The 26,405-nt window shown below is 35.2% G+C and overlaps 1 protein-coding gene across 4 annotated transcripts in view; it reads left to right on the top strand.

The window, feature by feature from the left end:
* The first annotated feature begins 2,592 nt into the window (after positions 1-2,592).
* Positions 2,593-26,405, top strand: part of LOC149080071 (protein shifted-like) — a 55,757-nt gene continuing 31,944 nt past the window's right edge. For 2 of the 4 annotated variants that reach the window (XM_089239032.1, XM_089239030.1), the window contains exons 1-5: positions 2,887-3,219; positions 18,631-18,770; positions 19,989-20,091; positions 20,458-20,601; positions 25,729-25,833. In XM_089239032.1, the coding sequence (XP_089095158.1) occupies positions 3,078-3,219; positions 18,631-18,770; positions 19,989-20,091; positions 20,458-20,601; positions 25,729-25,833 (634 nt within the window). In that variant the 5' untranslated portion in view covers positions 2,887-3,077. Of the gene's footprint in view, positions 3,220-18,630; positions 18,771-19,988; positions 20,092-20,457; positions 20,602-25,728; positions 25,834-26,405 lie in introns of all 4 variants that reach the window. The other 2 variants (XM_089239029.1, XM_089239031.1) reach the window with 2 other exon arrangements.

Here is a 26,405-nt window from a genome sequence, read left to right as displayed (position 1 = left end):
TAGTGAATGTTATCTTTCCTGTAGAGCATAGTTTCCCAACCTTTTTTGTCCCATCGCTCCCATCTTCAGAAATTTTTTTCTTCCATCGCCCCCCAACGCAATTTAACCCATAGGAGACTATCTTATACCCGTATCTTCTACAGCCCCCCTGGAACATTCCATCGCCCACGTTGGGAGCCACTGCTGTAGAGCCTGGTGTGATGGGCTGATAACTTTTTTTATCGAAAAAGTCGAGATCATGGGCGGAGATACGGGGGGGGGGGATTGCCCCCCTGCGTCAATAGTGGAGTTGATTCATCTAATGTATATATGTATATATAAATTGACATCATCATCATCGTGCCCCCCCCAGGAATAATGACCGTGCCCCCCCCCCTCCAGACTTCCACGTCTATCTTCGCCTATGGTCGAGATTCAGCTGACAAGCAGTATTCTTCGTCTCTATTAAAACTTGAAGATTCAGAAGTGTCTTAAAAAAAGTTAATATGTCTTAAAATTAGGTATGTCTTTAAAAAAAGTTGAAGAGGACCTATTTAAGATATATATATGGCTAAATAGTAACGAATTGAAACTAAATACTCTAAAAACAAAATACATTTGATTAAAAACTAAAACTATCAAACCATATAATGAAACTGATATATATACACAAAAATACATAATCACTGCTTGTGCCAATTGAGCTTACTATGTAATTGTCAAGAAATTGAAAGAGTTTATGACTATACCTATTTAGGAATTCCAATACAGGATGATCTTAAATGGAATCTGCAGTGTGAAAAAATAGTTAAAAAAATTATAATATATGTGGCAATCCTATATAAACTCAAAAACAGGATTGATAAAAGCTTTCTAAAGGACATCTTTTAAGCATTAATTTATTCAATAATAAGATATGCAATTTGTGCCTGGGGTGGGGCGTATGATACAAACATACAAAGATTAAATAGCACTTATAATAAAATGAGATCACTAAAATAACAAGTACTAATAGAACAAAATGTCAACACTAAACATAAGACAAATCTGTATACAAATAGAATTTGTAACAGTAAATAATACGGGGCTGACATTGAAAAGGAGTAAAACATCTACTTGATATAGGAATATTTACCAAGTCAGTAAAACATTATTTAAAATGAGTTTTTTTATTACATTGCTTCAAAAATTCTAAATATTTTTCATACGCTGAACCATACTAGTAGTACTCAATATGAACTCAATTTCAACATTTACTCATTTGCAAAAGATATAAACTATGAAGAATTCATGTAATTAATACAGATGATTGATAACAGTAACAAAAGCTGATGTAATTGTTTTTCATCAATATTGATGAATAGTTTTGATTATTGTCAAAAAGTTCTTTGTTCTTTCTAAATATTATTGACATTTTTTGTTATATATTGCAAGGAATTGTCTTTTGGGAATTTGACCATTTTGGATATACATACTGAAGTTGATTTTTACAATCACTGCACAGTGAAAATATAATTATGCTGTGTGTTTGTTTTTTTTCCTCCTTTTTTTGTATGTTCGTATATGAATATATTTCAAACTTCATATATTGATCAAAAAAAGAGGGAGGAAAGAAAAAGAAATGTATATGTAATACCGATTACACTAAGAAGATAGAATGTAAATGTTACGCATAAATTGCTATTACCTAATTCATTGTGCTACTTTATATTAAAATAAAAAAGGAGAAAGATTACTTTAACAATAACATGAATTAAAAAAAATAAATGAAGGTTGCCCTGTGCCAACAGACAATAGATTATTTTTTGTAGACCTACTGGAAGGACACCTTAGTCCCTTGGGATGAAAGAGTGAATGTTCCTAATCTATGTATTTATGTGTTTTTTCTTCCTGTTTTGGTCTTTTTGTACCAGGTTTTTATTGTGTTTTTGTCTTTTTGTACCAGGTTTTTATTGTGTTTTTGTCTTTTTGTACCAGGTTTTTATTGTGTTTTTGTCTTTTGTACCAGGTTTTTATTGTGTTTTTGTCTTTTGTATCAGCTTGTACTTGCTGTGTTTCTGTCAAATAAAAAAAACTTTAGGAGCAAAGCTAGAGAACTATGAATATCCCTCGCAAATATGGCATTCTAGATCCATTAGGATCGTTTTCTTCAATCAAAATTCTGATGGCATTGTTGATGTGTTACCAGAAGTTGCTCATTAGTAAGATCTGGTGCGATAAATTTGAGCTCTTTTTCCATATTTTTTTCACCTAACTTACATCAATAAATCCAACGGATTTTGTCATTTTAAATATGTTGTAACTCTAATTTGCAAACTCATTTTCTGGACTAAAATCAAACTGCAGATCAAATTTTGCGGGTCGCTGTTTTTAAACTCAACTTTTCAAAATCGCGTTATAGCGAAATCGCGTAAAGCGAGGGATACCTATACTGTATTTTTTTTTTCTTCTTCGCTTGTTTAGGCGTTCTATAAGGCATCTTGTAAAGAAATCAACAAGAAAAAAAGTGCCATCAAAATGAAAGCACTTGTTTCTTTCACCACGAAAGTAAACGATAAACAGACACACACAGATAAGTTTTTCTTTTCTTTCCTAGGGGAGGGCGTAAAAGTTGATAAACTGCTTCGCACGTCTCGTGTGCGGTTAATTTAACAACAGTCAAACCCCTAGTAAAGAAATGCCAGCATGAACTTGCTCTTGTTTGTTTCTTTTTCTTTTGTGGTTCTTTTTTTCATTTTTTAACTTACTTTTTTTTTTTGCACTATCTTTAAATACGGCGACGAAAGCTCCGCCTTTTAGCAAGCTTGTCTCGTTTTTCTCCACCTGGAAGTTTGGCGAGAAAAAGAGGAGTTTTGGCCATGACGTCAACTTCTTCTTGTTCTGGGATATTCGAGCCACCATCTGGGTGAGGAGGGCCATCATCATCAGTTTACAGCAGCTGCTACTGCTGGCTACTGTCTCAGTAAAAAAGCATGGATGATCAATTGGCACTCGTCGCCATGTGAATTTTCGACCTATTCGGAAAAGAAAGGAAAACGGTTACAAGATTAGTAAACAATCTCGTGTTGACAGCGGTTTGTTTTTTTTTTATTTACGTGATGCTGCTTTTTTCCGAGTTTCATTTTTTTTGTTTTTTCTACTATTTTGTATCTTTATTTCCTAAGGAAATTTTGTCACATTTTGCTCGGAAGAACGATTTGTCTCTGTTCATTGACGAAAATCAGGTCCGCGAATTTTCCAGTAAGTTTTCCTTTTTTTTGTTTTCATTTTTAAGAAAAAAATTTCTTTTTTTTTGTATTTGTATGTATTTTTTTAAATCACAGCTAACTTTGAACATATTTACCGGTGGCTCTCGAACCCAGTTCGTGCAACTGAAAAGTTCAATATTTGTGATTAGAAGATTATTTTCGTTACAAGAAAAATTAGTGTTTCTTTCCGTGTGAAATCCGAATCGAGTTATTTTATCGTTTTTATTGATATAATGTATGAAATTAAACAGGGGAAAATGCATTCCATTGTGTTGCATGTTTCTGAATGTTAACGAGTTAAAAATGTTAATAAATCGAAAAGTTATTTGAGGCGCGCTATAAAGCTATTTATAGCGCATGGAATAACCCTTCAAATGCAAAAAAAACGTTCATGGTACAGTATCTTGATTGATTACATCCCAGAATTTTAAGCATGATGTAAAACTTTTTTTTTGTGTGTGTGTGATTCATTTTTTTTTTTTTTTTTTACAAATATCGAGACTTGAGAATTGACTGATATACTTGAAATTGAGTTTTTCTCGATTGTATCGGTTTATTTGATATTCATTTTGATCAATGATGCCATAAACTCGAAACGCGTTCGGGTAAAAAAATTATAAATTCGTGATCAATTATTTGTGGACGTAAACATATGAAAAAATTTTTAGTTGGCATTATTAATAATCAGGGCCACAACTAGGGGAGAGCAGTCGGGTCTGGTGTCCCGGGTGATGGATCAGATAGGGCGCAAATTTCACCCTTTAACCTCACTTCAATATTACAAGAGGCGCCAAAATGTGTGATTGCCCCGGCTGACCAAGCATCTAGTTGCAGCCCTGTTAATAATAATGAGAAGACGTCACAAAATTTAGCTCCGTCTGTCAATTACAGATAGAACTATCTTATAATAGAACATATAGATGGCAGCACATATTGACATTCATTTCTTTTTAATAATCGTACAATAAACAAGAAAAGAAAACTTTCTTACTATTTTGATTGACGAAAATATTTATTTTATGGAATTTTATAAAATATCAATGAAAACTTTTTTACTCTGAGACTTATAACAAATGACATTTTTAAAATAAAAACCATCATTTATGATAAGTTTTGAGACCCTTTGTTTATTTTAAGAACTGTAATAAAAAACTTCTTAGAACGTATATAATATTTATTTCATCTTTTAAATAAATCGTTTACCATTCGCAACACTTCGTAAGTATTTAAATTGAGAAAGGAATCCTGTCCCACGAGAATTTTTTTTCTGACTTGGAAGGTTGTTGAGCCCCCCCTTTTCTTCATCTATTTTTTCAAGTGCCTCAGACCACGTGCATAGTAAGTTAATAAATCATTAGTTAGTCAAGTGATTTCATGTTTTTTGCGACCATTTACGATCACAAATCAATGATCCCCTCCCTGAAACTACCATTTATCTCTTTAACTAATCGCTTTTCTACTACTCTTTTGATGTTGAATGTTAAAAAAGTACAGTGATACCTCGGCTCATTGCCCCGAAGCAGACTTTTTCTTGGAGCCCCTTGAAAAGGTTATTCGTATGGAAAATAAGCATAGGCGGAGATAGACTTGGAAGTCTGGGGGGGGGGCGGATGATGATAATGTCAATTCATATATGCATATATACATTAGATCAGTCAACTTCCCCTTTGGCGCTGGGGGGGGGGGGGCCGTATCTACGCCCATGAAAAAAAGTGTATATTTTTTTGTGAGGCCCCATTCGGCTCACGGGCCCGGCGCAGACGTTTCTTGGAGGCCCCTTGAAAAGCTAATTAAGCTGGGATCCCACAATGACTGGGTCCTGACGCCGGGCAAGATAATTAAGGTAAAAAATAATAAAAAATCTTTGTTGGACACATAGGCATATGCAGAATTTTCTCTGGGGGGTTTCAACTTTTTTCTTTTCAGGGGGGAGGGGAGTTTACGTTGTTTCCTGCAAAATAACACTATAATCTCGGTTTGGGGGGTTAGAACTCCAGCCCCCCTCCCCTTTTGCGTACGCCAATGGTTGGACATAAACCGCAAAATGCTATCGGCAACCGCAGCCGGTGTCAAGAAAAGACGTACTTTTTTGGAAATTTCAAGGGAAGACTCTTGGTGGGGAAGAAAAACCTCCCGTTCCGTCATTATTCTGTGGCCTTTGTATTGAAAGCCATAAATTATTACTTCTCCGAGGACGATGCCTGGACCCAGTCATTGTGAGATCAAATCTTTTAGTGTGCAAAATAAGTGTATATTTTATCACAAAAATGAGAAACTTTGCCTGGTTTTAATTTATACAAAAATTGCCACGTTTTTAAGACAAATAAATTCAATTGGTCGACGCGTTTCGGCAAAAAAACTAAACACTGAGAAATAATTGTGCGATACACAAAGTTGGGTTGAAGAGCCGAAACGCGTCGACCATTCGACCAATTGAATTTATTTGTCTTAAAAACGTGGCAATTTTTGTATAAAAAAAAAGTGTATATTTTTTGTAAGGACCCGGGGGCAATTCCCCGGTTGCCGCAACCTATTTATGGACCTGACTCAGCTAACGAACATAATCCGTTCCAAAATGACGTTCATTTGCCGAAATCTTAGTATGCCGAAACGTAATTTCTCATTGGTTTTAATGGAAAATGTTTTAATTCGTTTCAAAAACTGTCCAAAATTTGAAAATACGTTTTTTAAAACACCAAGAAGTGCTATAAAAAATAGAAAAACTGATCGGAGGAACGAACAACTTTAAAATTCGATAAATGAGAATTTATAGGGAGAGAGATATATGAGAGAGCATTTTATTTTACACTTATGTACACAACTAAGGTTACCAGATTCGAAAACTGAGAAACTTGACCCATGGTAACGTCACTTTTCCCAATTTCCACAACAGGTGCCGATATTGACACCAATATACTAACACAAAACTTCGGTGAGACGAGAATAAATTATTTCTACAAATCAATGTATTAGTCCTTCAAGATTTTTCAATAACAAATTAGTAAACAAATAACTATTAATTGATATTAGTTAATAGTTATTTATTTAATTAGTTATGTTCAAATATTAACTTTTTAATATTAACACTTTTCCTGTTAATAAACTACTTTAAATTTACTTAAATAAGGTCTGGACAAATCCCAGGTGTCAGTTCGCCATGGCGACTAAAAAATTGGTATTGGCACCTGAAATTTTCTTTCTGTAGTTTGTAGTTTTTATGTAAATTGCAGGCTGAAAGCGGCACAAAATGTTTGGAATTTATAGCAGCATATCTGCCAACATGAAAGCGCATCATTTTATGCCCCGAAAAAGTCAAAAGAAGCATTGTTTTGGACCTTTTTTTTCGGGTAAAATTTTTTGGTGGATCCTGGGATTCGGTTGTCGTAAATATTTGAGAAATTTATACAGGCTGGTAACTATCGACCGCCCAATAATTACACACGTTATTCCTTGTGAAAAACTAATATGGAAAAGTGTTTTCCGTTTTTTGATCTGACCCATAATTAATGAGTTATAACTCTTTAAAAATTGATGACGTCACTTCAAAATCCTGCCAAATTCACCAAACGTATAACTTGGTGTTTTTAGAAATGCTTAAAATGCTTAAAAACCACCACAAGGAAATTCAGGAAACGAAAGCGATACAAAAACTAGTTTTTTTCCTCGCACACTTTTCAGGAAACAGAAAAAAACTTTTTTTTACAAGTCAATCAGAATATGTTCTCTGCATCTCACAATGCCAGCTTTACAGCAGAAGCTCCGACATGAAAACATTGGGGGGGGGGGGATTGAAAGAGTTGCTGGTCGTCCCGTATATACGGGACTAAAGCCCGTACGCAAGAGAGGAAAGGTACATTGCATTGTTTTTCCCAGAAATTATTGGGGAGGGGGTTAAGACCTCTTAAAAACTTTATTGAGGAGTGACCCAAATGGCCTCAGCCCCTTGGTTCTGGCTCCTGTTCTTTACTGAGGTTATAGATAAGTGTTAGTAATTTTGTTTTATTCTCCAGTAAGTACTGCAAAAAGTTGTTTTTTTTTAATTTCTTGATTCCATGGCATTCGTCATACAAGAATATTGTGACATGCACTTTTTACAGGTGCGCCTCACTCTCACTCACTTCGTAGTAAATTTGCCATGGCGGTAGATCGAAGTTGTGCTCGGTTTGAAAGAAAGAAATCAAATCTCTTCCTTTTACCAAACCTACACTTAGAAAATTTTGAGAGGCATGAAGTTATATTCTTCAAAGTTATTTTTTTGAATAATACTGGCTCTAATAACTGTCATAAAACTAAACGTTTGTGAGTAGATTACAATAGCCAAGTTTTAGGCCAGAAAGAAAAAGATGTATTGGCGCTGCTGGTTTCAAAACTGGTGTTCGTTTTGCCGAATAGAGTTTTTTTTTGCACAATATCAATATTTTAATACAGTCTGCAGCCACTAATTTTTGCGTACAAAATTTTCTTTCAATTTTTTATTTATGCACACACTTTCCTATTTTATTCAACCACATTATCGCATTTATATCATTACCAGACAACAGTGATCTTTATGTATTAATATTGAGGTTATTAATGATTTATGCATTTCTCGCACAGTTTCAATGTGATTTATATGCTGCTTATGGCTTGAGCGAATCTAGAGAGCGCTGTTGGGAGGAGTGATTTTGCAAAAAAATAAATAAATAAAATGAGTTAGTCACTGTGAATATAATGTGATCATACGTCCTTCATTTTTTCCCGTATTGTCAGGATAGTCCCGATTTTTTAATCCCATCCCGAATTTTTCGAAAAAACATGTATTAGTTTTTCCTATTTTTCAGTCGAAATTTTCTTGATTTCGTTATCAAAAACGTTGATACAGGTAATTTTCAACGGATTGATTAATTGCAATATCGGCATATAAAAGTTCCGAAAATCTCATGAATCGCATTTTACATTTCCTTGGGGGGGGGGGTGGTGATCGGTGTGATACCCTTCCCCCCCCCCATAGCTACTCGTCTGGCTTATCACCATTGAAATTCAACTTTCACTCAAACTCAAAAACTAGAACCGATCTGATAAAACCAATGTCAGATCCTGAATCAGTGCCCTAAAAGCCCCTCAAATCAATGAAATATCTTTGAGAACAAAATCAGTGCTGAGTAGTGTAATCAATAGAAAAATCCGAAGCTAAAAAATAATTTTCAACTAGGGGGGGGGGGGGCTCTACCGCCTTTGGCGGCCAACCCCCCCCCCCCTCCTCTTCACAACATATCTTGTTTATTTCGTCCCACTTCATCAGCGTGCTATGGAAAGGGACATGTGAAAGCACCAGCTTACTGAGAGGGAGAGAGAGAAGCGAATTTTTTACAATAATAAAACAACAAAAAACAAATGTGATTCATCAAGTACTCCCAGAAAACTTGCCCATGGGGGTCCTCGGACTCCAATTCGCTGAATTTTAGTAGGGCCCAGACTGGATTTATCTCAGGCTACCGATGTGTTGCAAATTTTACAATGTTAAACAACAAAAATAAATTTCATCAAGGGACACCCAAAATGAAACCTGTCAACATTTCCATGGGGCCCCGACCTGGAGGCTTGTCGGACATCTCCCCGATGAAGGGCCACGAAAATTTTAAATTTTTATCAATTTTACAACGAATGAAATCCAGGGCCCCATTCAGTAGCGGGGACCCAATACTCAGATTTTTAGTGGGGACCCAGACTGGATTCTGGATTTATCTCGGGCTTCCGCTGTTGCAAATTCTACAATGTTAAACAACAGAAAAGAATGAAATTCTTCCAGGACCCCCAAAATGAAACGACCTATCAATTGCAATTGATAGGTCGCTAAAAAACAATTTGACAGACAACTTATATTCCGTATTACAGAACATACCAGTAATTTTCGTTTTTCCGACTTTTTTTATACATTTCTTCCGATTATTCAAACATACTTAATTGAATTTGTAATAATTACTAAAGTCGTATAACACACACAAATATCTTTTTCGTAATATGAATTATAAGGCGTATTATGATAATTATGGCAAAAATTCTAAATATTCTTCTCACATATTTGTCAGATGTTCAATTTTTTCCCCGCAATTTCTCAGCAATTTTAATTACGATCGGTGATTGTGCCTACTTTTTTTATGACAATTGACGATGCACCCATATTTTACGGATTATTATTAAAAAAAAAAAAAATTCCAGTTTACCGTATTTTTTCCTCAATGAATTATGGTCATTAGATCATTTGAATATTTTTTTTCGTGAAATACTGTTTATTTTTGTTAACTGAGATTTGTAGCAGCCCTTTATTTCCACATCCTTCAGCAATTATATCAGTAATTAGCAAATTGCATTTAAAGCAATAAATTGCAATTTTTGACGAAATTTTGTGATATCGCAATTTCCTGCATTCTCCTCGATGATGTATGTTGAACCTGAGTATGATAGTACAATTTTATTTGAACCCAATTATAATATATACTAATATAATTACAACGGGTGAATAATTTTATCAAATCTGCCTGCCGACCACTTATGTAACATAGCCATGCCATCGTCACGGACCATAGGTTGAGAAACGCTGCTATAATGGTCCACCACACTCGCTCAGATTGCGAAGGGGACTGCGCGTCTCCACAGAAGAAGTCAAAAAATTTTTTCTTAAAGTTCATTTCCGCATCACATCCAGTTATCAGTGCTTTGCGTGAATATGGAGTGACATCTCTCTCACTGTTGTTTATCTTAAACTACAAAAAGGACCGACCTTTGTGTGATAAATGCTAGTTCGTATTTTTGAGGGGTTAGAAACCCTGTTATTTCACAGAGAAAAAGATTAGAATATGTAAAAAAAAAGAGGAAAAAAGAGAGGAAACTCTCTGCAGTATCGTCAGTTTCCAACAATCGCGGTAACTTTTTCTAGTTCGAGACAACTTATATATTAAGTGTACGTTACTTTTCTACCGCTTTTTCAAGAATATCTCCCAAAAGTACAACGTTAGGAAAAGGTCATTTTTTTAGTGGCCTTTAAGGTTAAATTCCCTGTCATGTATAAATCAAGTTGTTTTTGTGTTGTATTGAAAAGAATAACGTTGTTTCTACAATTTGTCAGCTCCAGGTCTCTAGTCAATTTATTTTAAACTTCTGATGGAGTGTTTCAACAACGTGCGTCTTAATCCTGCGGTAGACCCTGATACAACTGACTAATGAAACTAATGAAAACGTGGATTTTAATGACATCACTAAATAATGTCACGCAAAGCGGGTTAAAGATGAGGGAGCTCTTCGAAATCACGGAGTAGAGCAATATTTCTCAAAGTGTGTGTCGTGGCTCCTAAAAGTCAGGAGCTTCGCGGTGAGCTGGAGATATTCATTTGTGTGCTTATTTATGCTTTGAAGTAGTTCTTTTATGAGTGAAAATATCTATTATGTTGTGTGATTTTAAATAGAAATGAATCTAAAAACTTTTGCATATGGAAAAAAAAGAAATACAAATGCAATAAATATGCATAAAGTTATTAAAATATACTTTTTTTCACAGTTGTAAAGGAAAAATCATTGTCTCTCATTTGCAATGAAACTGTGGCAGTATTCAAAGTACACAACACATTTCTAAACACAAAAATTGCAATTATGAATCAATGTCCGAATATGTCTGGCCTGCCAAAATTTTTTTATATTTTTTTTATCCCGCTCCTACAAAAGTTTTTCCATCACTGCACTGAACTATTCTGGGAAGCCGCAGAAGAACCATGAATCGGGCAAAGGAGCTGCAGATGACAAAAGTTAGAGAACCACTGAAGTAGAGGTTTCCTTCTCAGCGTTTGAAGTAGAAGTTTTGAGTATTCACACACACACACTGAAAATACACTGCCCATTCTTGAAAACGTGTGTCACCAATGCAAGAGAAATTAGTCATTTTTCCAAAAAAATTTAATTATTTATTGAAAAGATTAATTAATAGATCACATTTTTTATTTCATATTTTATTGAATATAAGATAAAATTTAATTTCCTACGCAGCTCAACCATATATTTCTCACAATACAATTGAATAATCGTCGTAGATGAACCCAAAATTCCAAAAAAAACCACGGCTATACGCGTTTCGGAACTATATGAAGTTCCTTCATCAGTAGCAGAAACAAAGAAAATATTGAAAAACTCTTTATAGTGGGAGTTACTCGCTGTTGTAGACAAAATGAACCGGCAACAAAAGAGTAGAGGACGGAAAAAGAAAAATGGCGGAGCCAATCGCAACCGAGAACGTGATAGTGATGCTGATGGAGAAGAATAATTATTGTAGAAACTGTTGCCAGATTTTTTAGAAGGGTGGTGTGCTAGATAGGTCGTTGACGAACTGGTTTGTGTTTTTGTTGATGTGGAATGATTCGAAGAACTCCAAGTCAGACGGTGAGGGGCATTTTTGAATGATTTTGGCAGAAGAGAAGTCAAATTTATGGTCAAAGGACCAGCAGTGTTGGGCTATGGATGAGCGGTTGAAGTCTTGGTTGCTTACGTATCTTCTATGCTCATGTAAACGGTATTTTAGGGCAAGTTTAGTTTTGGCCTATGATAATCCGCATCGGCATGAAATGCTGTAGATGCCCCAGTTTTTGAGTGTGTCAATGGGATCTTTTAGTTGAGAGAAGCGAAGTTTATTAACGGGGGGTGTAAACCACAGAAGAACTGTATTTTCGGAGGATTTTAGCGATGCGTTGGCTTTTTGAAAAACGTTATCAGCGGGATCCACTTTAGTTAAAAGTTAGGCGGAAATATTTATATATTTACTAATATAAATCAATCTATAAATTCCCTTTTGATTGATTTTCCTTTTCGTTAAAAAAACCTTAGCTCTTTCAATAATATCTTCTGATTAAATTTTAAGCAAGTGAGATTCTCTGACACTTATTATCTTCTGATTCCCTAATCATATAAATCCTTGCGAAGCTATTTCCTGGTGGAATGAATTTACTTTCCCTCCCTGTCGGTCCACCAGTCTGATCTGCCTTAACTGCCACATATTTTCCCACCTTATCTGGGAGCTGTGAGATTTGTGTTGATGAAACTTAATAGTGTGCTTGTGTGTGTGTGCCCAGCGTTTGGCGTGTTTTGTGTTCAATAGGTGTTGCCATCTATCCAGGGTCGCAACTAGATACTTTCTCAAACGGAGCAAGCGCGCATTTTGGCGCCCCTGTGTAATATAAACCTTGTAAATTATTAATTTTAATTTGATAATTAATTTTGCTTTGTCGGGGCTCCGCGGGCCAGCTCTTGATCACCCCTGCTGCCATGAAGTATGAAGGTTAGAGAGAGATCCGAACTTGTTATTTCTCCCATATACTCTGGACCCAGTAAACTCGCCTCGGGAAGAGGTTCAGTTAAATAAACAATAATACTTAAGTTAATGTAATAACTTTCTCTGTTAACCCCCTTCGCTTACACGAGATCGGCAAGAAATTCGGGTTATCTCTGTTTGACGAATCGGCGATAAATATGGTAACCTCGCCTTGAGGAAAGAGGAAAGAAAACAGAGAGGACGTGTTTGAACTTATTTCAATGGCGGTGGACGCAATATTACGTCTTTGATCGTAAAGTGGTTAATTAATGATGTTTATAGTCAATAATGAATCTGTTGAATAGATTTCGAGGAGGGGATTGAACTTCAGATCACGAAATGGATGCATGCCAACTGTAGGGCTAGTATGGTATTTACCTTTAATGGGTTTTTGTCGCCTTTGGATAAAAACCAAATGTAGTCCTAGTGTAATTATTTCATAACTATAAAAAAATATCTTGATTAAGTTCTTAACCAAAAAAAAAAAAAAAAACGTGGTGTGAGAGAGAGAGAGAATATCGTCATCTTTTCTCCTAACTACTAATTGATGTTGAACGATTCTCTCAATATTTTCAAATTTACCAAATTACCAATTTCAAATTTACCAGAGTATCAAATTTAAGTTTTCAAAAGGAAGTTGACAAATATCAATTTCTGTTAATCAATAAATCAGCATCTTCTGCCTCTCACAATCTAATTTAAATATTAATTCTACACTCGCGGAGGAATTTTCTGCTTCTCACAGCCGGTTTACGTAAAGCGGCGACATGCTATGCAAATGAACGGAGTGTTTCCCCGGATTGGTTCGATCGCCGCCGATCGTCAGAATCGAAAACACAAAGAAAATTTTTCGTTAGTCGTTCGAAAGTTGAAATTCAGGTTTTTAACCAATCAGAGACGACGCGGATTTTCAGAATCGGCAACATGCGTGCACTATGTCCATACCCTAACACTGCAATTCGTGGCTAGGCTCACCAATAAAATCCTGATGGTGCTCAAAACTCTTTATTAACCAGTTTACGATCAAAGACATAATATTGCGTCCAAACGCCAGTGGAATAAATTCAAACAAAAGTCTTTTCTTTCCTCCCTCCTCATCATAACGAAACTTTGTTGCGACCCTATGAAAAAAAAGTAGTTCTTTTACCTCTGTGATGTATCCTTCTACTATACACATTTAAGAGCGAAGGAGAACAGGAAGGCTAGGGTGAAAAGAGAAATATACTTCGTACCTACTCTATTATCTGTAAGTATTACACGGCCTTTATATCTCATCAACCGCTTTCGTAGAGGTATGATTCCAATTTAAAAAATGCTCAACGGGCGTTCAAAAATTGCCCTGTGCCAGTTTTAAGAGTGAAAATAGTGTGTAACAAAATGAAAAATCTAAATTTCGATACGGTCCCCCTGTGCTCTAACTTCCAATTAGAAAGTTGTTTCCCTGTCTCTCCTGATGTCCACAAAAAACTTCCATGCTCGAATTCGAAAAACTGAGGAAATTTGGGAAAGAACAACGTTAAATGCGGAAAACCCGTTTTACCCGCATTTATAATCCCGCATAATGCTGTTCTTTCACTAATTGCCTCCGTTTTTTTAATTCGAATGTCTCTGTGAATATTGTACTTAGAAACATGGAATTTTTTTTTTTTTTGGCCTCAGGAGATACAGAGCAACAACAACAGGTGCAAAAACACAGAGGATCTTATAAAAATTTAGATTTTTTATTTTTTTACACACTGTATTTTCGATCTCAAAATTGGTAGGTCTACATGGTAATTTTTGAGCGCCCGTTAAGCATTTTTCAAATTTGAATCATACCTCTACGACGGATGGCAGCCGCTCGAGGTAAATTAAAAAAAACAGTAAAATTAAAAAAATAATTATAAATATTTTTAAATAGTAAAAATAAGTTAGTAACTTTGATGAATAATTAAAAAATTGTCCTACGGGTTCTGCCATAGAATTTTTTACTAAAAAGGGCTCCGCGAGTCAAAAAAGGTTTAGAACCGCTATATTATACTGTTTTCCTTTCTCATTTGTTTTTTTTCTTCCTTTTTCTAACATGCGGTTATTTTAGGACAAGGTTACCATATTTATCATCGATTCGTCAAACAGATCAGAATTGCTTACAAATCGCTTGTAAGCGAAGCGGTTAATACATTAAAACTGTATGGTTACAAAAAGTAATTTGTAATAAGTTCAGGGCGTCGGAAGCGTCTCAAACCTGTGGGTGCTCGTCTTGAGCTTTATGTAGGAAATTTTTTATTTCTGAATTGATTCTGGGATTGCTCGGACCCATGCCACCATAAATTTCCATGGGCGCTCGAACACCCCCGGCTCCGACGTCACAGAATAAGTTTATAGGAGAAAACATCTAGAGAAAGATTTTAAAATTTTGTCCATTGTTTTTAAAAAGGACTTGACCAAAATCACTCAAAAACAACAGTTGTTATTACACTGTTCATTGATTCACTTCAAAAATGATCAGAAATCATTATCATTCAAATTACCATCACTGGACACCAACGACTGGCAGAAAGCGCTGCCACCAAGTGACCATATGTCGAACCAATTTGGTGCAAGCAACGAGACAGCTCTAGGCAGTGGCATCTTCACGGTTGGGTCCACCCGGACACGACCAACACCAGCTATAGTAGCCAAACACCATGTACTATAGTACAATGGATGGTGTTGGGAAGGGCCGGGGGGGGGGGTTCTCAAGAGAAGGGGCCTCACAAAAATGGGATCTCGTTGAAATTGCCGAGAATTTGCCAGGTAGGGGCTCCGAAAAATCAGTTGGCCCGGGAGGCCATGATGCTTTTAAGACGCCCTGGAACAGTGATTGATGTGTTGAGTCGGCCATGTCCCTCGTTCCAGGAAATGTCTTATACCTTAGAGTGCTTCTTGATCGCAATTTTACATATTTTTATTGTCTTGTTTCGTTTCTTGTACAGTATCAAATACCAATACAGCTTCTTTTCCTTTATATCTCTAAAGCCGTTGCTTAGATCTCTATGGTTCTTGCACCAATTGATAGAAGATATTTTAAATGATAAAATGAAAATCACAAAAGAGTGGAGCTGTCTGGTTTTTACACCCACGTCTTCAATTACGGGAAAATATGCGAGAATGTATCTTAATATACGTTCTTATAATCACCCTATGCTGGCAGAATCTGTTGCGAGTTTATAAACGTGGCTCTAAGGAGAGCGGGTTCGTCATCTGTTTTGAGCTAATAACAGGTTTGCAGCTCCAAATGATTTCTCAGAAATCGTTTAAAAAAGCGGGATAGTGAAAAGCGATTGGATGTAATAATACCGTGTAGTCCGCCAATTCAAACTTTTATTTTTATTTTATGTATTTGCCTCCCCCCCCCCCAATTCTTTATTTATTTTTTGACAAAAACAAATATTTAATTCAGAAAGATAATTTTTCCCCCTTTTTTTTTAAAAGACCTCAGTTGAGGTGCTTATTTTCAAAAGGGAACATTTCCACTTATTTCCGAAATGCGCTTTTCAACGGTTTATGAATCTTTGGGGTAAGGTCTGTCAAATTATGCAATCGGGATTATTCGAACAGGTATATTTTTGGTGAATGTGAAGTTAGTCGTTTCTATCAAAAGGGAACATGTACACACTTTTTTCATGCACTTCGGTATTTTTCATCTTTCGATAACGGACACCCATGGGGACCGAAAATTTTGTCCGCTAACGAGAAGTGTCCGTTAATGAATAGTAAGATACATTGAGTTCCGTCGATGTAATTCAAAATAATATATTGTGTCCGTCGCTGGAGGCGTCCGCTAAGGCGTCCACTGGAGGTGACCGTTGTGTGAGGTTCCACTGTAGAGTGATCGTGTTTATGTTAAGTATGAGAGGGCAGTAAGGGTACCTTCCTGGGCTAGCTAAAACCTTCTGGTGAATCAACAGGTGACGTAGAAACTTCCAATTTCTCAAACTTGACCAGCTCAAACTTTATAATCAAAAGGTAACATTTTCCCACTAATTTTCTTTCAAAATGGAACATTTCCAAAATTCAAATGTTGATAACTCTCTTGAATGTTGGTCAAGAAACATAGTATTTAAATATTTTTCTATCATTCACACATGCTACCTGTTGGGTTATTTTCTACTTTTGTTCAGCGTACGTATTAGTTAGTTTTTTACTTTTACTGTAAATTTAGCAAAAGTGGAAATAAAGTTTCTGTTACCCGGGGTGGGGGGGGGGGGTTGCAACAATTGCAACTTAGGCGGGTATAAGATAATAAAAGAGGGTGGGGTGCAAACATGAAAATTTAAAAATATATGAATTCAACCATTTTAGTGGCATTTACGAGCTTGACTTGATGTTTTGTATTTTGGCAATTACGAGATACTTCGCCTCTTTAAAACATGTTTGTAAATTTAGCTGCTCCTGAGTACACATTTTCCTCATCCTCAGGTCAGATCAACTGCCAGTGAGCGGAGCTAGCGTTCGTTCTCATTTTGATAATAGAAAAAAAGATTGCTTGAAATATACGTTTTTTCCCTCGTGGTAGCATAAGAATATGCGGACAGTATATATGACAGTATATATATGAATAATCTTTATATTCCCAGTAGCACAACGATATCGTTAGAATATCGTACTGATACCGTTCCGACGTAGAAACACCGAATGAACGTCGGAAAGATGTCGAAAATTTTTACGTGTCCGATATCGAACGATATAGTAAAAATGTATTCACTCCATAAACGATAAAATATCTTCTTTTTCCTCTAAAATAGTTTTACTCTCATTTTTACAGCATTTCGTTTTGAAGACGAATATCTTGTATGATAATTAGTCCCTTTTGAAATAATCAAAATTTCTCTATGTCGAACTACGTCGACAAATGTAGCCTATGCCATTTCTATGTCGAACAGTATCGAAATTTCTATGTCCTTCTATATCGGTGTGCTACTGGGGTTATAATATTAAAAAGATATTTTGTATATTATTATTATAATATGAAAAGATAGCGTATTTCTCTTCCTGGGGCTATTGTTGTGTTTTGTGTTCTAGTGGTGCTGCCATCTGTGTTTCACATTTTAAAGTGAAAATGAGAGATGCCTTAATTTTCGTGCCACGAAATTATTGTGTTGAAGGTCTGCCTGCTCACTGCAGAGAGACCTCTTCAAATGGAAGACCGGCTTGCATTCATGCCTTGAAGTGGAAAACCACTCTTCACAAAGATTGTAGTTTACCTGTTATCAGGCCTAATCCACACTTTGCAAAAAGAGACACTAAATTGTACTCAATATGATTCGCCTGCATTGCATTATTTCATTTCAGTGTTTTCACATCTATCAATTTGCTCTGACCTAAACTGTATTCCCCAATTTATCAAATAACTGGACAGGCAGGGCCGCAACTGGGGGGTGCAGGGGGGTCTGGTGCCCCGAGCGCCGGACTAAAGGGGGCATAAATTTCACTTTTTAACCTCTCCTTCAACATTATGAGGGGGGTGCCAAAATGCATTTTTACCCTGGCTGACCAAGCATCTAGTTGCGGCCCTGACTGGAGGTAAGTTGACAAAGAGTTTTGCAATAAATGAAATCCATTAAATTTCAATTACTGCAATGTTAAGTGCAATAACACATTCTAATCAAGCTCTGATAATTCCTGGGGAGTTACTACATGTGTGTGTGGTCAAGCATGCTTGTGAAAAAACACAATTCTTTTACGACTAAATAATTCTGAAAGTCTCTCTTGCAAAACATAATTTAATTTAGGGAGAAAGGTATCATTCTCTCTTACAATCCCTCTAAACTTATGACCTTACATCCTTTTGAAAATCAAAAAAACTTTCCATATATCCCAACAAAGAATTTCTGAGAGGCAGTAGTGCGCACTTATGACATATTTGATGTAGGCTATGCTTAAACTGTGACCCTGGGGATGTACCACTTTTTGATTCCTAACAACCACTCGTCTATAAGTGAGTCGAGCGTGGGGATGCAGCTAATTTTTTGTTTTCAATAATTTTGTGTGTGCATTGCATGTTATGAACTATGAATAACCTTAAAAATATATTAATACTGTTATGTGCAGGCTTTCCAATGGAGATCTTTGCTATTTTGAATGGAAATGTGTTGCCATACATATTAGACAAAAACTTCGAGCGATATTTGCCAATAATACCATCCGATGTCGAAAAAGTTAATTTCACCTGGCGAGCGGGGGACCATAAAGTAGGTATATTGTTGATATAAAAGGATTTTAAGTTATTTGGACTATCGCATGAAATATTCAACATACTCGATGTTTTGCTCACGCAAATGAGGAAAATATTCAGTATGTTGACTCTTTCTCAACAACCAAACATCTTTTGTATTGAATATAAAATGACCACAAAAGTCAATACAACATGTTTTACAACATGTTAAATGTAGTAAGATGTAAGTAAGCAAAAAAGTCAACCATATTTTATATATTTTTTAAGTGAGAATGTAACAAGAAATTTCAATGGCACCTATTGCAGGATCATCTTGAGAGCACCACAGGCCCCCATTCCAAGTGGTTTTCCTGAGGCCCTACCGGCAAATTTACATGCATACCCATCATTTGATCATTTGATCATTTTTGTCACACCACGGTCATTTTCTGCACACGAAGGCTAATTAGACCGGGACCTACAATTTATTGCCGATTCCGAACGGCAGGCTTGTTTTTCATACTCATCGAGAGGTTGGTGCGCTAACCCCTCGATGGGGGACTCCCTGCGGTAGCAGTTTTTGCTGCGGTCAAGTCGCCGTTTTTTTGTTGTACCCCTGTGTCAGGAAAGTTTTCTGACAAGGACGAACTGGGTATCGAACTCGCGACATCTCTATACATCCTTTGGTACTTTAGGCGAGCATCTTATACATGCATACCCCTTGAAAATTTCAACTATATCTCATTGTTGTGAGACCCCTCTTCTCTTGAGGCTTTTGTGGACCCATGCGTTAAGACAGCACTGGCCTATTCTTGCAATAAAATAACAAGCAATCTTAGTGAAGTTTGCTCATGTGGTGGGTGTGATGTTTGTTATCACATGCATTTGTCTGGATATGGAATGAATATTTCTCTACTTTTTAAACTGACATCTTCATCTATTTTGGAGTAGTAGCATTTATAACATAAAAGCAGCATATTTTCAATGAATACTACAATCAATATTTACTACAAATCTCAATGAGACTAATGCATACATTTATCATTTTTATTATTTTCACTATATGCTGAACCAATAACTTTTTTTTTCCGTCATGACCCCCATTAAATTGCTTGCTCAAACGTTTTATGTACCTTATCAACAACATAACTAAAAATTTGCATTTCTATGAATGATATTTACAAGACTGCAAGCATGAAAAGTATAAAAACTGCATTTTTACATACCCTCATTTGGTTTTTTTTTTGTATTTCAGTACTTCTATGAATTCAATGAGCTCAAAAGTTTCAACGAAACTATATTAAGCGACCCTCTGATCTCCATTGAAGTGAAAGGCAAAGTTCCCAGAAGAGCAAAAGGTAAGACCTCACCTAGCTAAATGAAATGCTCACAGAGACCTCAAAATTAGTTCTAGATGTTTTAAACATTTGGTATAGTAACTTTTATTCATGCTTATCTGTCAGAACAACCTAATTTTAGGCAATTTCACAGTTAAAAATAAATGTAAAAAACATAAAATTCAAAATTCAGAATCTTTTTTTCACTTCAAACATGTGTTAGTGTACATTAATGCTATCAATATATCTCATGTGCATAGAAACAACTAGAGTTTGAATGCTCTATAACTTTTTCAAGTAACAGGAAACAGAGCTAATTTTATTTACTCTTTCAGTTGACCATAGCATATATTTTTGGATTTTACATGCTAAAATAGAGATATTAAGTTTTTCAGATATTGCTACAATGTCGGCCAAAAGAGAGTGGCATTGCTTCTTTTGCAATCGGCTTGGGCATAACGAATGAAAAAGGACTACATTTACCTGGAACACCGCTCCGACTGAAGCTGAAGAAGATGTGCGCTGATCATGGTTGGTGCCCTTTATTTTTTTAAATAACTTTCTAACTATATCCAATTCCTTCTACCCTAATCATAGCTAGAAAACTTTACTACCTGGACATATAAGAGTCTTATTCTTTCTTTCAAAGAGTGTTGTAAATCTATGTGTATTGAAACATTCAGTCCACATCTGTTCCGTGAATAACAATTAGGATGTTGTAATAATGCATGTCATGATCTTAAAAGTTTGTGAGTTTGCTTCACAATGAATAGAAGCTATGATGATAATGATGAAACTCAGAATCATTTCATGTAAGAAAAAATGTTTTTTCCTAAAGATTATCTTGCCAAAGTTATGTAACCATTGATAAAATTTTATAATGCAAATACTTATTACCTGTTTTTCTGGTTGTATAAAATGCCCCATTCTCAATCAATGAGGTGGAAATACTCGAGTATGTAGTGATTGAGTGTGTTCACATATCTAGTACGCCTAAAGAAGAAAAGTTTCAGAATGTACAGAGCTGGTTCTGGATATTTTTCAAGTGTAAGTGAATGATATTTTGGTGATAGAAAATCGCCCCTCCAGTTAGTTGGTGCACTAAAAAGTTGCCTTCTTTCAGCTGGCATCCTAAAAAATTGTATCCTTTTCAGTTAGTGCCCTAAAAAAAATCGGTCACTTTCAGTTGGCACCTTCTTCAACTGAGTAGTCTGCAGGATTCAAGATCCGGTCCTGTGAATACAATCTGTCAACACCAACAGAATAACTGGCCAACACACTCTTGTCGGACACTCGGATACAGAAACACATGTCTTTTTAAAGCTATTCAGAACTAAATATATTTAATAAAATATTTTGTACATGTCTATATATGTATTTTGTTCTTTCAAGTAATGCATCAAGCACAGTTGTAAATATGAAAAACTTTAAAACACACAACCTGAAAAATAACTTAGAAATAATAAATAAATCCTTGTCTGCATGAACATTTAAAATTTTAAAAAAAAGTTAGCCATACAACAAAAGTAATCGAAATATAGGAACTTCCAGATATAGTGAACCAGAGTTCGTAACCAGAAATTTATTTCAGAGGGAGGGGGGGGGGGAAATGTGAACCATACTACACACATTTGCCAACTAATACAGAATGTCTTTAATTTCTATGGATCTACCCAAAAAAAATTTAATTGCGACAAATTTTTGTGAGAAATTATAGGTGTTTTATTTTTTTTTGGTTGAGGATTTCCTTGAACTCTACTATTTTATCAAGCACCAAATGAAATGTTACAGCATCACATCAGTAAGAAAAATAAATTATTGAGCTAAATTTTACGTGAAGCAATCAGATTATTATGGGGTTCTGCGGTATGTAAAAAGCAGCAAGCATTTGATTTGATGTTGCATAAAAGAAATATTTATGTTTGTTTGGATTTTGTTCACAGTCGGGTCTAGGTCAATTCGTCGCGCTACAAACTCGTCGCGGTATAAATTTGTTGCAAACTCATTCCGTCGTGGTACAAAGTTGTAGCAGAGTCAGTTCGTCACGACAAATTTGAATTGCTTAAATATTCAAATGCTTGTTGTGATCTAATAAATAGGGTAGTTGCTTTAGGCATAAAAAATGGAACTAATTTTTTTCTCATTTATTGGAAATGTTCCCCCCTTCCATCTCTATTCTAATTTTTAACAAATGAAGGAAAGTATTCATTGAAGTCATTGAGGGACATTGGAAAGTACACCAAGATAATAAATTGAGATCAAATTAATTTTGAAAATTTAATTCTCACCATAAAGCCACATTTCCCGCTCTCTGTCGGGTTTTCCATTTCTTGCAGTGAGGGGCGCTGGGGAGCTCACCAAGAAATAAAATGGATATCAAATAAATTTTGAAAATTTAGTTTCCATCATATAAGCCACACTTCCCGCTTTCTATCGGGATTTCCATTTCTTGCAGTGAGGGGCGTTGGGGGCGCACATCGAGATAATAAATTTGGATCAATGTGCCCACCTCCCAGCACAATTTCCGTAATTCACTATTGAATATATCCATGCAGAGAATATAGCTTTGAGGAATTTTTTATCGACAATGTATCCAAGTTTTATGTATAACAGCTGCGAAAAGTCTTATTTTTAAATTATTTTTTTGCAATGCAATGTACATTTCAAATCACTTCGTATTATTACACCGAAATAATATTCAAATACTCCGACCAAAATCTGGGGGCTGATGCTATTTGAGTCCCCCACTCCAATAAATCATGAATATACAATGCAATGCACCATTCCGCCTCCTGAGTACGGGTTTGAATCCCTTATATATGGAATAAACCGCCATTCCCCCCTCAATGTTTCCTTCATGGCTGGGCCTTTGACTGGCTGAGGGTGCCGGAAGCGTTTGGAACTTGTGGGTTCTTGTCTTGATCTTTAAGTAGGAAATTTTCATTTCTGAATCATTTCTCTGGGTGCTCATACCCATTTAATAAAGTACCGTGGGCACCCACAGCATCCCCGTCTCTGACACCACTGCAAATGCCAATTGATTTTTGATTGCTTTTTTTTCAACTCTGAAGTAACAACTCACAAGTAAAAGGAATAAAATCAGACTTTTTAATTAGCCCATTGTTTGTACCTTCATGTACATGACACTCATACTTTTACGATTAGTAAAAATTTCTTCTTACAACACAAGTGAATCAACATTAGGGTATGCGGGCTTTATCCCAAGATGACAAGTTCAAGCGAAAGGGTGTAACCAAAATTGAGTAATTGTGATCAAGAAACATGAATTAGAAAGGGAGAAGGGAGGCAAGGTTTGAATAGCCCACAGGTGGGAAAACTATAAATCTGCCTCTGATTATAGCCTACATTTATCAGGATAATTTTAATTTTAAAAACAATTCGTATCGTATATATAAACACTCCACAATATCTAAACCTTTACTTATTTTCAGTACCTTTGAGTAACATTTTATTTAAACAACTATCTAACGTGAATATCACAATAGAAAGCCTAATGATGATTAATAGAATAAGTGATGCTATTTTAAGCTACCATAATTTTTTTCTTTTTTTCCAACGATGCGTAGGAGACTTCAATTTATTGCAATTTAAATTGAATTCAAACAATTTAATTTAAAAAGTACTACATTATTTTTGTCATCCGTATAATCTGTATCTCTATTTTATGATACAACAAAAAACTCAAATAAAGAAAATTAATTATAGGACTGATTCATTCAATTGCATTAAAAGTTTTTCTAATTTTGGAACATGAATTATGTGGGAAAAACTTTGAAACGCACACACAAACCAACATATCATTTCCACGTTCGGTTTTGCAATATTCCATGTTTTTGCCAACAGAAAACTGTAGACCAGCGGTTCTCAACCGGGGCTCTTTGTGCACTCTCCAGGGGCTCCGCGGCCGCTCGAGGAAAATAAAAAAACAGTAAAATTAAAAAAAATAATTATAAATATTTTTAAATAGTAAAAATAAATCAGTAACTTTGATGAATAATTAAAAAATTAGCCTACGGGGCTCCGCCACGGAATTTTTTTACTTAAAAGGGCTCCGCAAGTCAAAAAAGGTTGAGAACCGCTGCTGTAGACTAAGCACACCAGCCTTGTACCAAAAATTTAGACGCTAATGAAAACTATGTGAAAATATTCAAACAAGCCAGCCTAAGATATTCGACTGACCATAGACATAAGATTAAACGCACTGTACATTTCTACCCTTGATCTGTGCCCAAGTCATAGTATTAAGTGTCGCAATACAAGATAATATTGGTAATTTCTGTGCTGTAAACAGATTTTCCGAATTTTATAATGCGCTTCCTCAACATCTGGATATTTTTCATTCGTCTGTTACCGACTTTAGAAGATTTTTGCTGTGATTGCATTGTATATATCTTTGTATAGAATTTTTGTATTTTGCGTAATTCTTTGTTACTTTTTATTTGTCTTTTGTGTACTTTATCATGTTGTTTTTTCTATTTTGTGCAAATTTTTATTTTTACTGCAAGCTGTAATTGGGTTTAAACCTGTAGCTTTGTTTTATAAAAAATAAATAAATAAAAGTCCTTTTGCTGCGAGAAATAGAAATCCCGACAGAAAGTGGGAAGTGCGGTTAATACAGTGAAAAATTAAATATGAATTTAATTGAATTATTAATTAATTAAATATTTCAGGTTCTTATGGAGATACTGTAGTGGTAAATGTTGGTGACTCTCGGAAGGGAGGGGGGAGAAACTCTTGAGCCCATGGAGCAGATAGAAGTTTACAGTTGAAAGAGGCTCCACTGTTTAATTTGGGGAATATCATACAAACCGAAATTTTTCCACATGATATTGAAATTTTATCACAGCAAAAATTAATTAAAACATTTCAAATTTTTAATAACTGAATTTTCAAATATAATTAAATTTTTATTTGCAGTTAAATTTTTAAATGTAATTTATATGGTAATTACAATAATAAAATATTAATATCAGTTGAAATTTTAATTTTGATGACCTTTCCGCAATGACAAAAAAATAATTATTTTTAGTAAACTGCATGTACACTTTTGTTCATGTTTCTTATTTCACGTATAAGACAAAACCTACATCCAAGCTCGTGTAGAACATGTACAGTGAAGAATCAATGGTTCGACGAATTGATTCTGCGATAAATTGACATTACGACGAATCAACACGGCGACAAACTTGTACAGCTACAAATTGGAGCTGCGACAAACTTGTACTGCGATGAATTGGAGCTGTGACGAACTTGTACCGTGATGAACTGACACTGCAATGAATTTGTACCATGACAAATGAGGCACGATGAGTTGAGTGCGACAAATTGACCGGACACTTTACAGTCTTACAACCATCAAGGATATCATGGAAAAGTCTTGTATAACCATCAAGGGTTTTACACTAACCAAAACTTTGGAAATCTTTGGTTTAAATATATGAACTGCCAGATAATCAAAGTACAGTAGTCATTTATGAGAAACAGGCTGAAACACGTATAGAGACTTTACTAAAATAGATCTCATTAGTATTGTATTTTCAAATTTTATTTGATCCTTTTGGGGAGTGAATGGCTAAAGTTATTATTGTAAAATAAATTTGATTTTGGATGGTTATTATTTTCAATTCTTATTGCAAGGCCCAGATCCAGAATGTGACAATCTTTGTGCCAATGGAGGTCGATGCAATGATGAAAAAATTTGTCAGTGTGAGAAAGGTTACATGGGAAAATATTGTCGTTCGGGTGAGTAGTAGATTATTATCTTATGCAGAAAAATATGTAGTGAAACGAAAATTGCTAGCAAAAAAGAAAAAAAAAATCAGTATATTTTTTTCTATATTCAATTCTCCGTTAGTGCAAATTAAAATGTATAATTGAAACTATTTCTGTCAGATACATCATGCCAAATGGACAGTTAAATTAATATAAATTCAATCATTACTATTTACTTAATTGTGTATTTTTCATTTCTATACTTATGTATATCATAAGAGGCCATTTCAGTCAATAACCATAGAACATGGTGTGTGTGTAAGCATTTGATTTTGTGCTGTATTGCTTATAAAATACAATATAAGAATCTACAACAGGCAACAGCCTATCAAACTATCAAAGAAACCTCAAATGAAAGCAACCCTAAAAATAGTTGTACAAGAATAAATATTCATAATTAAAACTAGAATAAATAAACAAAAACTTAAATATATATCCATAACAAAAAATAAAATAAATAAAAAATGCTCACATTCATCACAGATAACTTACAACAATTTAAAACATGTCAATCTGCACATTAACAAATAATAGTGTTTCTT

The sequence above is a fragment of the Pholcus phalangioides genome, unplaced genomic scaffold, assembly GCF_987345545.1.
Source record: "Pholcus phalangioides strain wild (caught in Gottingen) unplaced genomic scaffold, Ppha-v1.0 ptg000011l_1, whole genome shotgun sequence".
In the NCBI taxonomy this organism is placed as follows: Eukaryota; Metazoa; Arthropoda; class Arachnida; order Araneae; family Pholcidae; genus Pholcus; species Pholcus phalangioides.
This window is presented reverse-complemented; position numbering and strand designations above follow the sequence as displayed.